The sequence below is a fragment of the Pan troglodytes genome, chromosome 6, assembly GCF_028858775.2.
Source record: "Pan troglodytes isolate AG18354 chromosome 6, NHGRI_mPanTro3-v2.0_pri, whole genome shotgun sequence".
In the NCBI taxonomy this organism is placed as follows: domain Eukaryota; kingdom Metazoa; phylum Chordata; class Mammalia; order Primates; family Hominidae; genus Pan; species Pan troglodytes.
In genome coordinates, this window is record NC_072404.2 from 45,417,427 (window position 1) to 45,432,493 (window position 15,067).

Consider the following 15,067-nt stretch of genomic DNA (forward strand, 5'->3'; position numbering starts at 1 on the left):
GATTTAACCCATCTTCAAGCCTGGTTTGCATATTCCTCTCTCTTCCGGCCACCTTGTCTAGACACACTACACTGAGGCCGTGCCCATCGTAAATGATGTTGATACGTTGTCAAAAAATTGGCAAACCAGGCGCGGTGGCTCATGCCTGTAATCCTACCACTTTAAGAAGCAGAGGCAGACAGATCACCAGAGGTCAGAAGTTCGAGACCAGCCTGTCCAACATGTTGAAATCCGTCTCTACTAAAAATACAGAAAAAATGAGCTGGGCGTGGGGGTGCACATCTGTAATCCCAGCTACTTGGGAGGCTGAGGCAGGAGAATCGCTTGAACCTGGAAGGCAGAGGTTGCAGTGAGCCGAGATTGCATCACTGCACTCCAGCCTGGGTGACAGAGCGAGACACCATCGCAAAAAAAAAAAAAAAATGGCTAAAATACTTTTGTTTTCTTTTTTTGGAGACAGAGTCTCACTCTGTCGCCCAGGCTGGCACGTTTATGGCTCACTGCAGCCTCAAACTCCTGTGCTCAAGTGATCCTCCCACTTCAGCCTCCCAAGTAGCTGGGAGTATAGTCATATGCCACAATGCCCAGCGGATTTTTTAATTTTTAGTAGAGACAGGTTTCTCTATGTTGCCCAGGCTGGTCTTGAACTGGGCTCAAGTGATCCTCTTCTTTAACCTCCCAGTGTTGGGATTATAGGCATGAGCCACCACGGCTGGCCTAGAATACTTTTCTAAAGATAAATTTCTATTCTCTATTTGTTTATGTAATTCATGCAGGAAAGACAGTTTCTAAAATATTGAGTAGGCTTTTAAGCAGGAGGGTATTTTGTTTTGTTACCATCATGAGCTCATGGGTTTAAGCAGATAGTGAATATTTCAGTACATAGAAGTTGTGATTCTTTTTGAAAATTAAGTGGTTCCATCTTTGGCCAGACGGAATCCCTTTAAGTTGGTTTCTGAGTCCTTTTGAAATATATTTGATATATATGATAGCAAATATATACATATAATATATGTTTTTAATAGCAAATATATACATATATATTTGATAGCATTATTTTCTATTTAGCATTTTATTTTGAAATCATTTCAGATTTTCAGAAAAATTGCAAGGATTTTACAAAGAAATCCCAGATACTTCCTTTTGTTCAGATACTTCATTCTTAACATTTTCCCACATTAATCATTTATATGCCTATATACGTATGTGTATATATATATTTATATATATATATATATTTTCTGAACTATTTGAGAGTGGGTGTAACGTGTCATGCCTCTTTACCCTATAAAGTTTTAGATTATAGCTCATAAAATCAAAATATTCTATTAAATACCCATAGCTCAGTAATTGAATTCAGGAAATTTATCATTGATTTAATACTTTTATCTAAACTATAGTTCATTTTCCAGTTTTGCCAATTTCCCAATAATTTCCTTTATAGCAATTTTTAATTTTTGGTAGAAGATTCAGTCTAGGACTGTTAATTGCCTTTAGTTTTCATGCTTTTTAAGTCTGTTTAATACGGATTTGTTCCGCCGTGCCATTATAACATTTGAAGAATACAGGCCAGTGATTTTATCGAAGTCTTTAAATTTAGGTTTCCCTGATCTTTCTTCATGATTAGATTTAGACTGTGAATTTTTGTCTGGAATGCTACATGGAACCTCTTAAATTTATGGCTCAGAACAGGATCTGTCTTGGGAAAATTCTGTGCATGCCTGAGAAGATGGCTTGTTCTGCTCTGGTTGGGTGGAGTGTTTGATAATGAGATCAAGTTGGTTGGTTGTGTTGTTCAGGTGTACTATATCCTTCTTGATTGTGTGCCCACTTGTATCAATTGTGGGGGAGAGGGGATTGAAATCTGCTGCAGTTGTGGTTCTGTTTCTCTTTGCAATTTTACCACTTTTTGCTTTATGTGTTATGTTAGATACATAAATGTTCAAGGTTATTACGTCCTGTTGATTAATTAACCACTTTGTAAAATGGCCTTCCTTATCCCTGCTAATATTCCAGGCTGTGAAATGTACTTTGTTATTTATGTAGCATTCTTTTGAGTAATACATGCATGGTATATCTTATTCCATCCTTTTACTTTTAACCTATTTGCATCTTTATATCTAAAGTATTATTTCTTACAGGCAGCAAAATTTGGATCTTGCTTGTATTCATCAGTCTATTTCTGTCTCATAATTGGGGATGTATAAACCGTTTACATGTAATGTGATTATTGATAAAACGAGTTAGGTTATAGTCCGTTGTCTTTGCTTTCCTTTAGTCTCATCTTCTTTGTTTCTTTTTAAAATGTCTCTGTTTGTCTTCCTTCCTTTTGATTAGTTGAGAATTTTTTATGATTCTACTTTATATCTTTTGTTGGGTTTTTAGCTATCACTGTTTTGTTATTTTAGTGAGTTAGAATTTATAGTATGCAACTTTAATTGTCATAGTTTATTCTTAAGTAATATCCATTTTTCTTAGAATAAGAGAAGCTTACAATAGGACACTTCATTTCTCTCCTCTTGGTCTTTACACCGTCGTTCATTTTATTTTTACAGGTGGTATCAGTGCCACACACTATTACGTTGTTGTTAATTAAACAGTATTTATTTATTTATTTATTTATTTTGAGACAGAGTCTCACTCTGTCCCCCAGGCTGGAGTGCAGGGGTGCTATCTTGGCCCACTGCAACCTCTGCCTCCCGGGTTCAAGTGATTCTCCTGCCTCAGCCTCCTGGGTAGCTGGGATTACAGACACCCACCATCACGCCCGGCTAATTTTTGTATTTTTAGTAGAGACGAGGTTTCGCCATGTTGGCGAGGCTGGTCTCGAACTCCTGACCTCAGGTCACCCATCTGCCTCAGCCGCCCAAAGTGCTGGGATTACAAGTGTGAGCCACCACACTTGGCCCAGGTATCTTTTAAAGAGATTTAAGTAATGAGAGAAAATACACAGTTACCATTTCTGGTACTCTTCATTCCTTTGTGTAAATCTAAATTTTTATTTGCTGTCATTTTACTTCTGCCTGAAGGACTTTCTTTAACATTTCTTCTAGTTGATGATGAATTATTATATGTCCGCAAATGTCTTCATTGTGTCTTTGCTTTTAAAGGTGTTTTTGCTGGATTTTTCTCCACAGTGCTTTAAATATGTTTCTCCGTTGTCTTCCTGCTTATACTTTTTTCTAAGAGAAATCTGATCTCATACTCATGTTTGTTCCCCTATATATAACATGTCTTTTTTTCTTCCCCCCTTATTGTTTTAAACTTTTTATCACTAGTTTTGGACAATTTGATTGCAATATGTCATGGTATCATTTTTTTCATGTTTCTGTTTTGGGGATCATTGAACTTCTTGGATCTTGGGTTTATGGTGTCATCACTTGGGGAACATTTTTATCATTATCTCTTCAAGTACCCGCCACCTCCCCTCCATTGATTCTTGTTGCCTGTATATTAGGCCACTTGAAATTTTCCCACAACACATTGTTGCTCTTTATTTGCTTTTAATTCTTTTTTCTCTGTTTCATTTTATGTAACTTCTGTTGCTGTCTTTATATTCACTAATCTCTTTTTTTCCACGATGCTGTTCATCTTTTCCAGTATAATTTTCATCTCAGATATTGTACTATCTGTAGAAGGTTAGCGTGGGTCTTTTTTACATCTTGCGTGTCTTGATTTTTTTGAACATTTGGAATAGAACGATGAACTCTCTCAGTGCCCTGTGCCGGTTGTGAACTCTGTGTCAATTCTGGGCCAGTTTTGATGGACTGATTCTTTTCTTCCTTATGGGTTGTAATTTCCTGCCCATTTTCCCATCCCACAACTCTTTCTCTTCACATCTGCCTCGGTTCTTCTTCCCTGCTCCATGGCCTGGAAACGCTCAAGGCAGAAGTTGATTGGTTCACCTTGTTTATTTCCCATCACTCATAGATAACTCTACTGCCTGACAATCAGTGCCTTGAAAACCGTTGCTTCAGCCCAGGCGTGGTGGCTCATACCTGTAATCACAGCAACAACAACAACAAGGCTAAGGCGGGCGGATCATGAGGTCAGTAGTTCAAGACCAGCCTGGCCAACATGGTGAAACCCCATCTCTACTAAAAATATAAAAATTAGCCGGGCATGCTGGTGCACGCCTGTAATCCCAGCTACTCGGGAGGCTGAGGCAGAAGAATTGCTGGAACCCGGGAGACAGAGGTTGCAGTGAGCCGAGATTGTGCCATTGCACTCCAGCCTGGAAGACAAGAGCGAGACTTCATCTCAAGAAACAAAAAACAAAAAAACAAATCATTGCTTCGTATATGTTCTTGTTTTATTTTTCTTTCTGTTTTTGATTTTGTTGTTCTTTGGTGTGTGCTGTTTCAGGTTGGAGGGTATATCCAGTACTTGTTAATTTATCACACCTGAGGGCAGAAGTCCTCATGTCTCTGTCTATATGTTTTTTCTAATATATATATTTTTTTCTTTGTAGAGACAGGGTCTTGCTATGTTGCCAAGGCTGGTCTCAAGCTCCTGGCCTCAAGCAATCCTTCTGCCTCAGCTTTCCAGAGTGCTGGGATTACAGGCATGAGCCACCACACCTGGCCTGGATCCAGTTTTATCCATGTCCAAATGTTTTTTTTCCCTGAGCTGTTTTTGATTTTCTTCCACCTCATATGAACTGTAGTGTCAGCTTATCTAGTTCCAGGAAAAAGCTTTTTGGTATTTTTATTGGGATTGCATATTTATAAAGTAATTTAGGGAAACTGGTATCTCTGTATTATTAAGTTGACCTTAATAATACAACTAATTTTGTTGTTGTTTTTGGATTTTTAGTAGAGATGGGGTTTCACCATGTTGACCAGGCTGGTCTTGAACTCCTGACCTCAGGTGATCTGCCCGCCTCGGCCTTCCAAAGTGTTGGGATTACAGGCGTGAGCCACCGTGCCCAAGCACTTTTACTTTTTCTTAGTTATATTCCTCTAATTGTTTTCTCTTCTCTAATTGTAGATAATGAGCATTTTATTAATACCTTGTTCTTGATCTTAGTGGGAAGATATGTAGTTTTTCCCTGTTAAGTAAAATCCTGACTTTCGGACCGAGAAGACTGAGGCATAAGAGTGTGTGTGTGTGTGTGTGTGTGTGTGTGTGTGTATGTGTGTATATACACGCAAACTGTATATATGTGCTTGTGTGTAATTGAAATACATATGTCACATATCATACGTACTATGGCATATTAGGGTGTAATATTTATATTTGTGTATATAATATTGATGTTAATGAAGTATCCATCAGTTTCTATTTTCTTTAGTTTGTTTTTTTAAATCAGCTTTTTCTGTCAAGCTTTTTCTAGTATCTTCATGGATACAAGATTTTTCTTCTTTGCTGTGTTACAGTGGCTTATCATATTAATAGATTTCCAAATATTAAACTAGTCTATATTATTGGAATAAGTCCTATTTGTCTGTTGTATATTACGTTTTTAATCTGGTACTGGATTTTGTTTGGTTATGTTTCATTTTGGATATTTGTATTGATGTAAGTGGTATTGACATGTAATTTTATGTTATTTATTGGTCGATCAGTCTTCTAACCCCTACCACCTCCTTGCCTTCTGGACTAACTTAACCCAGAAAGTTATTACTCTCTCTCGGTGATTTTATCAGCTCCTGTGGCCTGCCTGTGGATAAGCTTGGATGTTCTGCTTTAGTTTCTCAGCCCACCAGCCTAGCGGCTCTGCCTCTGCTATCTCTTGGGATCTACATGGTCCTAGCTGTATCACTGGGTTTGAACCCCTTGTTGATATGTTCTTTATAAATAACAGGATAATGCAACATGCTTACTGGGCACTTCCTTTTTCTAAACTGCAAGTTTGGGCGGGGCATGCTGGCTCAAGCCTGTAATCCCAATACTTTGGGAGGCCAAGGCAGGTGGATTGCTGGAGCCCAGGAGCTTTGCATTTTTCTTTTTTTTTTTTTTTTTTGAGACAAGGTCTCGCTCTGTTGCCTAGGCTGGAGTGCAGTGTTGCATTCACAGCTCACTGTAGCCTTGACCTCCCAGGCTCAAGCCATCCTCCTGCCTTAGCCTCCCAAGTAACTGGAACTACAGGCATGTGCCATGATGCCCAGCCAATTTTTTTAAAAATTTTTATTTTTAGCAGAGATAAGGTTCTTACTATGTTGCCCAACCTGGTCTCGAACTCCTGAGCTCAAACGATCTTCCCATCTCGGCCTCCCAAAGTGCTAGGATTATAGGCATGAGCCACCATGCCCAGCCCCAACCTCTTAAAAATTGAAGCTGCTTCATGTTTGCCATTGGTACTTTTACACCTCATCATATTCTTCCTCCCCTTCATCCCATAGAATACACAATTCATCTTTAAGGACTTCAAGTTAACTGAGTCTGTGAAGCCTAATCTGATGGCATAAAGTTAAAATAATTTGATCCTCTTTTGTTAAATCATTCTGCACCTTGTCTGCATTATTCTAATAACAGCTTTGGGCATTCATTCATTTAACGAATATTTATTGCTGTGAGATTGAGATGTTTGAGATAAAATCAGTCATGCAGATAGCCAGAGGCCACTGGCTATGAGAATGAAAGAGCCAAAAGAACAAGGAGCTGAAACTAGGTGAGAGCCCCAGAGCAGTGAGTTAGGAAGAAGAAGACCAGGAACTGAGTGGTGGGCACTCCAACATGAAGAGGTCCCGGAGAAGGGGAGGGAGGGCCTGGCAGCAAAGAAGACTAAAAGAAGTGACAAGGAGTAAAATGCTTGTGTTTGTTTACATGTTTATCTCCTTATTAGGTTGTCTGCTTTCTGAGAGCAGGCATGGTGTTTCACTCATCTCATATCCCCAAAACTCAGTTCAGTTGCAAAATAGGAGCTCAGTTGTGTTTTGGGTTTTTATTTTTGTATATACATAAAGGACCCCAAAGGATATGTGTTTCCAATATGATTTCCCTTCCATAATCTGTAACATAAAATAAGGTATACAATGTTCATGGTTAAGTTCACCAGTGAGCTTTGTAAAATGTTATCCCCCTATCCCTTTTCCATATCTCCCAATTCTGATCATGTTGCCATTACAGGGGCCAGTGTCATTCAAAGATGTGGCTGTGGATTTCACCCAGGAGGAGTGGCAGCAACTGGACCCTGATGAGAAGATAACATACGGGGATGTGATGTTGGAGAACTACAGCCATCTAGTTTCCTTGGGTGAGGATAGCTTGCTTTCTGAATGCTCTCAGTTGAATGGGGTTTTATGCTTGAGTTTGAAGAAATAAGCGACAACACCATTTAATTCCTTGTGGGCACTAGCTGCAGTGTTTATATTATTCTTCATTGAAAGGTTCTAACTTTGATAAGGTAAAAAATGGAGCATTTCTGTTATGCAGCTTATGAGGTGGCAACATCTTGTACTTCGGAGATTCTGAAGCCGAGCAACTTGCCCAAGTCCTTCTTCTTTTCCCATTAACAAGATATGATATCACCAAGCCAAACGTCATCATTAAGTTGGAGCAGGGAGAGGCGCTGTGGATAACGGGAGGTGAATTTCCATGTCAACATAGTCCAGGTAAGTTAGGAGAGTATCAAATGTTAAAAAATGCTCATCCCAGACCTTTGGGAGTGACTAAAGAGTTGTTTATATGTATTCGGTACCCTCAGTAACACCTCCCAACCCCCAAATATCACTTTCCTTCCCGCACACATACATGAACTCTTTTGTTTGTTTTATATTTGATTTACATTGGTAGGGATTTTTTCATTCTAACCTATACTGGGGACCCATTCATTTCCTCTTCCTCCAGCATTATCGGTCACTTATTTACTCCCTCGCCATTAGAGAATTGTTGTGGGCTGTTTGTTTGTTTTTTTGTTTGTTTTTTGGAGACAGAGTCTTGTTCTGTCACCCAGGCTGGTGTGCACTGGTATGATCTCAGCTCACTGCAACCATCACCTCCCAGGTTCAAACGATTCTCCTTCCTCAGCCTCCTGAGTAGCTGGGATTTCAGGCACATGCCACCAAGCCTGGCTAATTTTTGTATTTTTAGTAGAGACAGGGTTTCACCATGTTGGCCATGCTGGTCTTGAACTCCTGGCCTCAAGTGATCCACCCACCTCAGCCTCCCCAAGTGCTGAGATTACAGTCCTGAGCCACTGCTCTCGGCCTTACAGAATTGTTTCATTTTGGGGCATTCAGAAGTCTGACATAAAAATTAACTTGAGACTTTTATGTTCATTCTTTTTATCTTCCATTTTCTTTCCTTCCTTGCTTTAAAAATACCTTGGACTTATTTTCTGCCCTCGATTTTATTTATTTATTTAGGCATTCAGATACCAAAACCTTGTCCTCCACCTGTGCTTGTGAATTGAGTCACAGCTTGTGGTGTACCTTATTTCCCCAAGTCCATGCTCAGTTGATGTGATGATGTAGCGCTCCCTCAGCTTTCCCCTCTTTCCCCAATGCTCATTTATGACCTGCCTGTGTGTTCATTTCCCCTTCCCCATAACTGGAATCATGCTCTGTCCATAGTAGACATTCAGGAAGTGTGAATTTCATAAGTGAATGTCGGTTCCTTTTCTTGCCTTTTCAGGAGTGTCCTCTTAGAACCCATTTTCCACTTTTTTGGTTTTCTTTGTATCCCGTAAAAGAGTTTATCTAATCTCAACTTCTAAGACCTTTTTTCCTGTGTATTTTTGCAGCTTGCCTCCAAATTGATATGTCTGACACTTTTAACCTAGTTGAATATTTTACTTGACAATATAGCAGTACCAGTGAGATAGTTCACTTCCTTCTTTCTCAGAATGTCTGATGGTAAACTGTGCACATTCCAAAATCATGAATTCTGTCTACCTTCCTCACCTCCCACTATTTGATTGTGCTAGTCTTCTCTCCGTGGTTTGTGTTCTTTGTCTTCTGTGCAATGCCTTGCAGATCGTCAGCACATTCTGTTTCTTTTGACATTAGTGTTCAGTATTCTCCCATACCTGGATTACAGTGGATCCATCTTCCATTCAAATGATCATTGTCCTTTTCCTTCATCTGCATTTTACTTGCTGAGATAATACATATTTTCCTTTCCTTTCTTCCTCTCTTCCCTCCCTCCCTTCCTCCCTCCCTCCCTTCCTTCCTTCCTTCCATTTTGAGATAGTGTCTCGCTCTTGTCGCCCAGGCTGGAGTGCAATGGCATGATCTCGGCTCACTGCAGCCTCCCCCTCCCAGGTTCAAGCGATTCTCCTGCCTCAGCCTCCCAAAGTAGCTGGGATTACAGGTGCACACCACCATGCCTGGCTAATTTTTATATTTTTAGTAGAGACGGGGTTTCACCATATTGGTCAGGCTGGTCTCTAACTCCTGACCTTGTGATCCACCTGCCTCGGCCTCTCAAAGTGCTAGGATTACAGGCCTGAGCCACTGTGCCCAGCCTACTTATTTATTGAGACAGAGTCTCACTCTGTCACTGAGGCTGGAGTGCAGTGGCACAATCTTGGCTCACGATAACCTCTGCCTCCCAGGTTCAAGTGATTCTTGTGCCTCAGCCTCCCGAATAGCTGAGATTACAGGCATGCACCATCATACCCGGCCTATTTTTGTATTTTTAGTAGAGACGGGGTTTCAGTCTGTTGGCCAGGAGTTCTCTGTTGAACTCTTGGCCTTGTGATCTGCCCACCTCAGCTTCCCAAAGTGCTGGGATTACAGGCGTGAGCCACTGCACCCAGCCCCCTTCATTTAATTTTAAATTGTGGTTAAAAAAACACGTAACATGGCCAGGCACGGTGGCTCATGCCTGTAATCCCAGCACTTTGGGAGGCCGAGGCGGGCGGATCACGAGGTCAGGAGATCGAGACCATCCTGGCAAACACGGTGAAACCCCGTCTCTACTAAAAATACAAAAAAATTAGCCGGGCGTGGTGGCAGGCGCCTGCAGTCCCAGCTACTTGGGAGGCTGAGGCAAGAGAATGGCCTGAACCCGGGAGGCAGAGCTTGCAGTGAGCGGAGATCACACCGCTGCACTCCAGCCTGGGCGACAGAGCCAGACTCCATCTCAAAAAACAAAAACGTAACATACAATTTACTGTCTTAACCATTTTTAAGTGTACGGTAATGTTAACTGTATTTGCATTGTTGAGCAATAAACTTTAGCGTTGTGCGTTGTGTGTCGGGTTTTGTCAAGCACGTGACAGCGCGTAGTAGGTGTGGAGTGTGGCTCGTCAGCAAGCGCTCTGGCAGGTCGTGCTTTCGCCATCTTCATCCCTACTTGCTGTGCTCCCGCTCCCTTGGGTCCCAGGATCCCACTCCTTCGATGAAACTCAGTCTTCTGTCTCTGCCTGGTGCTTCTGCCCTGGTTTCTGCTCAACTCGGCGCCGTGTCTCTGTTCCCCAAAGTTCTGTTTCTGTTCTGTGCTGCCCCCTCCCCCTGCCCCCGTTTTGTCTTTTTTAAGAGACAAGGTCTCGGCCGGGCATGGTGGCTCACACCTGTAATCCCAGCACTTGGGGAGGCTGAGGCGGGTGGATCACTGGAGGTCAGGAGTTCCAGACCAACCTGGCCAACAGAATGAGACTACTAAAAATACAAAAATTACCTGGGCGTGGTGACACGCGCCTGTAGTCCCAGATACTTGGAGGCTGAGGCACAAGAATTGCTTGAACCCGGGAGGCGGCAGCTGTGGTGAGGAGAGAACGCACCACTGCACTCTGGTGCAGAGCCTGGGCGACAGAGCGAGACTCTGTCTTAAAGAAATAAATAAATAAAGACTCTTTCGAGGCCAGGCATGGTGGCTCATGCCTGTAATCCCGGCACTTTGGGAGACCGAGGTGGGTGGATCACCTGAGGTCAGAAGTTCAAGACCAGCCTGGTCAACATGGTGAAACCCCGTCTCTACTAAATATACAAAAACTAGCTGGGCATGGTGGCAGGCGCCTGTAATCCCAGCTAGTCAGGAGGCTGAGGCAGGAGAACCGCTTGAACCTGGGAGGCGGAGGTTGCAGTGAGCTGAGATCGTGCCATTGCACTCCAGCCTGGGCAACAAGAGTGAAACTTCATTCAAAAAAAAAAAAAAAAAAACTCTTTCTAGAGAGAGAAAGAGATGAGAGAGAGAGAGAGAGAGAGAAAGAGAGAGAGAGAGACAGAGAGATCGAGATCGAGATCTCCGTCCCTGTCGCCCAGGCTGGGAGTGCGGAGGTGCTATCATGGCTTACTGCAGCCTCCAACTCCTGGACTCAAGAGATCCTCCACCCCGCCTTCCAAGTAGCTGGCACTACAGGTGCGCACAGCTGACCATGCCTGGCTAATTTTAAAAGTTTTAGGTAAAAATAGGGTGTCCCTATGTTGCCCAGGCTGGAGTGCTGTGGCGTGATCATAGCTCATGGCAGCTTTGAACTCCTGGGCTCGAGCAACCCTCCCACCTCAGCTTCCACATAGCTGGGACTACAGGCCTGCCCACCACGCCCAGCTAATTTTTAAAAATTTTCTATAGAAATGGAGTCTTGCTGTGTTGCTCAGGCTGGTCTCCAACTCCAGACCTCAAGCCGTCCTCCCACCTCTACCTTCCAAAGTGTTGGGATGACAGGCATGAGCCACAGCACCCGGCCTGTCTGTTCTGGACACACTTGGAGCACTTCTTGCTCTTCCACACCATCTCAATGACCAGGGTTGTCCAGATGGCTCCTAAAGGCTCCCAACAGGGCATATCATGTGAGGACTGCATTTCATCTGTTTGTAGGACAGTTGTATGTACCTTTTTCATACCTCAGACCCTGTCTAAATCTGAAGTGGTGGTATTTGCTTCCTCTCCCAGCCTTTCACCTCCTGTGCATTCACTAAATTCACCAGTCACTAAGGCATGAAACTGACAGATTTTACTCTGAACGTCTTATTCCTTCTGGGAGGTGCCAGGTCCTAGACAGCTGTCTCCATTTTTCTGTTCTTTGCATTCTCACTGGTCTCCCCTGGCCCCTCCTTCTGTACTTTAAGTATTAGCTTGCTTATTGCAGCAGTCTTCTCTTTGATCTTCCTGATTGCCATCTCCTTCTGTCATCGTTCAGTCTACCCATTCTCTTGAGACTAATCTTCCTAAAGCATGGATCTAAATATATAATTTAGGCCGGGCGCAGTGGCTCACACCTGTAATCCCAGCACTGTGGGAGGTGGAGGCAGGTGGATTACCTGAGGTCAGGAGTTCGAGACCACCCTGGCCAACCCGTCTCTACTAAATATAGAAAAATTAGCCAGGCGTGGTGGTGCACGCCTGTAATCCCAGCTACTCCAGAGGCTGAGGCAGGAGAATCACTTGAACCCAGGAGGCAGAGGCTGCAGTGAGCTGAGATCACGCCACTATACTCCAGCCTGGGTGACAGAGCAAGACTGTCTCAAAATGAATAAATAAATCAATCTATCATTTACCTGCTCAAAAACTTTCAGTGGCTCCCAACTGTGGTCGGTTTAGATGCTTAGCTCATTAGAATGCCATCCAAGCTCTAGATCTGTGGCTTTCAAGCTGGGCTTTGAGACGCATCATGAGTTCAAAGGGGAGAGTGAGGGGAAGAAGCTGAATTGGGGATTTCTGGTTTTCTAGCCCGTTGTCAATCTTTGGGTTTTATTCCTTTTTCAGATTGTGCTTCCATTTAAAAAAATGAGTTCCAGTTTTAAAATATATACATATGCTGGACTGGGCATGGTGGCTTATGCCTGTAATCCCAGCACTTTGAGTGGTTGAGGTGGGCAGATCACTTGAGCCCAGGAGTTCGAGATCAGCCTGGGCAACATAGGCAGACCCCATTTCTACAAAAAAATTTAAAAATTAGCCAGAAGTGGTGGCATGCACTTGTAGTCCCAGCTATTCAGGAGGCTGAGGTGGGAGGATTGCTTGAGCCCAGGAGGTCAAGGCTGCAGCGGTCTGTGATAGTGCCACTGCACTCCAGCCTGGGTGACAGGGTGAGACCCTTTCTCAAAAAAAAGAAAAAAAGTTAAATTAGCTGGGCATGGTGGCACGCACCTGTAGTCCCAGCTACTTGGGAATGTTGAGGTAAAAGAGGATTGCTTGAGCTCAGAGTTCTCAGGTTGCAGTGAGCTATGATTGTGCCACTGCACTCCAGCCTGGGCAAGAGTGATACCCTGATTCTGTAAAAAAAGAAAGAAAGAGAAGTGCTTGAAAACCATTGCAGTAAATGATCCATTCTAAACTATTTTTGGCCATGACTCCCACTGTTTACCCATCCCACGAAGTGTTCATTTCCTACTTCTATTAGAACATGTCACATTCATTCACAAAATATGTACTGATCATTAACTATTTGCCTGCCACTGTTAAGCACTGGGAATAAGACGGTGAACTGAACACGTTACCCTAATAATTATACACTTTATTGCAGGAAAAGATGGACACTAAAATATATGTGTCAAGGCCGGGCGTGGTGGCTCATGCCTGTAACCCTAGCACTTTGGGAGGCCGAGGTCAGGAGTTCGAGACCAGCCTGGGTAACATGGCGAAACCCCGTCTCTACTAAAAATACAAAAATTAGCCAGAAATTGCTTGAACCTGGGAGGCTAAGGTTGCAGTGAGCCGAGATCGTGCCACTGTCCTCCATCCTGGGCAACAGAGCAAGACACTGTCTCAAAAAGTAACAATAATAAACAAAATAAAATATATTTGTCAAATGGTGACAATTACTGTGAGGGGAAAAAAGTTCCTTGGGAGTGGGAAGTGATTACTTTTTATAAGGTGATTGAGAAAGGACTCACTGATAAGATACTTAGAGAGCTGAAGGAGGTGGAGAGAGAGCCATGCTTACCTCCAAAGGAACAGCATTCCAGAGAGGAATATGCATGGCATGTTGAGAACAGCAGAAAAAGCCAATGAGGCTGGAGCGAAGTTCAGCAAAGGCAAAGGTGGAGAGAGTTGAGATCCAAGAGGGAGTAGGGAGTCATGTCACGCCTTGGTGAGGATCATAAGGATTGTCTTTTACTCTGGCAGGACATTTTAACCTCTGCTGTGGCAGAACCTCCAAGGCGAGGAGGCTGTGGGGAACCCAGGGGAGGTGTCTAGGGCAGCTCTGCCTTTTGCCCAGCCTGGGGAGTCCAGTGGCATCAGCCTAAGCCCCTCCCACCCTCCTCTGGGCAGATCGTGAAGAAGTCATGCTACCCACGCTGGAATGAGACGTTTGAATTTGAGCTGCAGGAGGGGGCCATGGAGGCGCTGTGCGTGGAGGCCTGGGACTGGGACCTTGTCAGCCAAAACGACTTCCTGGGCAAAGTGAGCACCACCGCCCCGCTCCCCCTCCTCCCCCGGCAGGCTGCACCTGCTGTCCCCCAGCACCTGGCTCCATTGCAGCCATCCCATCCTCAGGGACCTCCCTCCGGCTTCCCCAAAGAGGGACACTCAGGAAGCCTGGGACTACCCCCCCACCTCCACCATCTGCCAGAACCAGCAACTTCCCCCCACCACCACTGGCACTCAGGGACCCTTGGAAGGGGCCCCTCCCCACTAAGAACAGTAGTTGGCAAGGAGGAGACCCAGGTCTCCCAGCTCCAGGAAAACTGCCACTATGTCCCCAGGTGGTGATCGATGTCCAGAGACTGCGGGTGGCGCAGCAGGAGGAGGGCTGGTTCCGGCTGCAGCCCGACCAGTCCAAGAGCCGGCGGCATGACGAGTAAGTGCATGGAGCTGGGCAGCCGGCCTCAAGGGGTGGGGTGGGGGCTGACATTTGGGAATTGGCTACAGGCGGGCAGGGCAGGGCAGGGGGGCTGCTCAGGGGTGAGAGGTCAGGAGACACAGCTCCAGGGTCCCCTCAGCCCCTGCCCACCTAGCCAGTATCCTTCTCATCCCGGCTGGGCTCCACCTCCCCTTTATTTATTTATTATTTATTTATTTATTTATTTATTTATTTATTTATTTATTTTGAGATGGAGTCTCACTCTGTCCCCAGGCTGGAGTGCAATGGCGTGATCTCGACTCACTGCAGGCTCCGCCTCCCGGGTTCACGCCATTCTCCTGCCTCAGCCTCCCAAGTAGCTGGGACTACAGGCACCCGCCACCGCGCCTGGCTAATTTTTTGCCTTTTTAGTAGAGACAGGGTTTCACCATG

General features: G+C 44.1%; 1 protein-coding gene across 4 annotated transcripts in view; it reads left to right on the forward strand.

Moving 5' to 3' along the window:
• Positions 1–7,416: 7,416 nt before the first annotated feature.
• Positions 7,417–15,067, forward strand: part of LOC107975771 (ras GTPase-activating protein 4-like) — a 32,194-nt gene continuing 24,543 nt past the window's right edge. For 3 of the 4 annotated variants that reach the window (XR_002944615.3, XM_063814172.1, XM_063814173.1), the window contains exons 1-3: positions 7,417–7,556; positions 14,104–14,235; positions 14,538–14,632. Coding sequence is in view for 2 of the 4 variants with exons in the window: in XM_063814172.1 (XP_063670242.1) it covers positions 14,170–14,235; positions 14,538–14,632 (161 nt within the window). In the remaining 2 variants the exon portion in view is untranslated. Of the gene's footprint in view, positions 7,557–13,956; positions 14,236–14,537; positions 14,633–15,067 lie in introns of all 4 variants that reach the window. The other variant, XR_002944616.3, reaches the window with a different exon arrangement.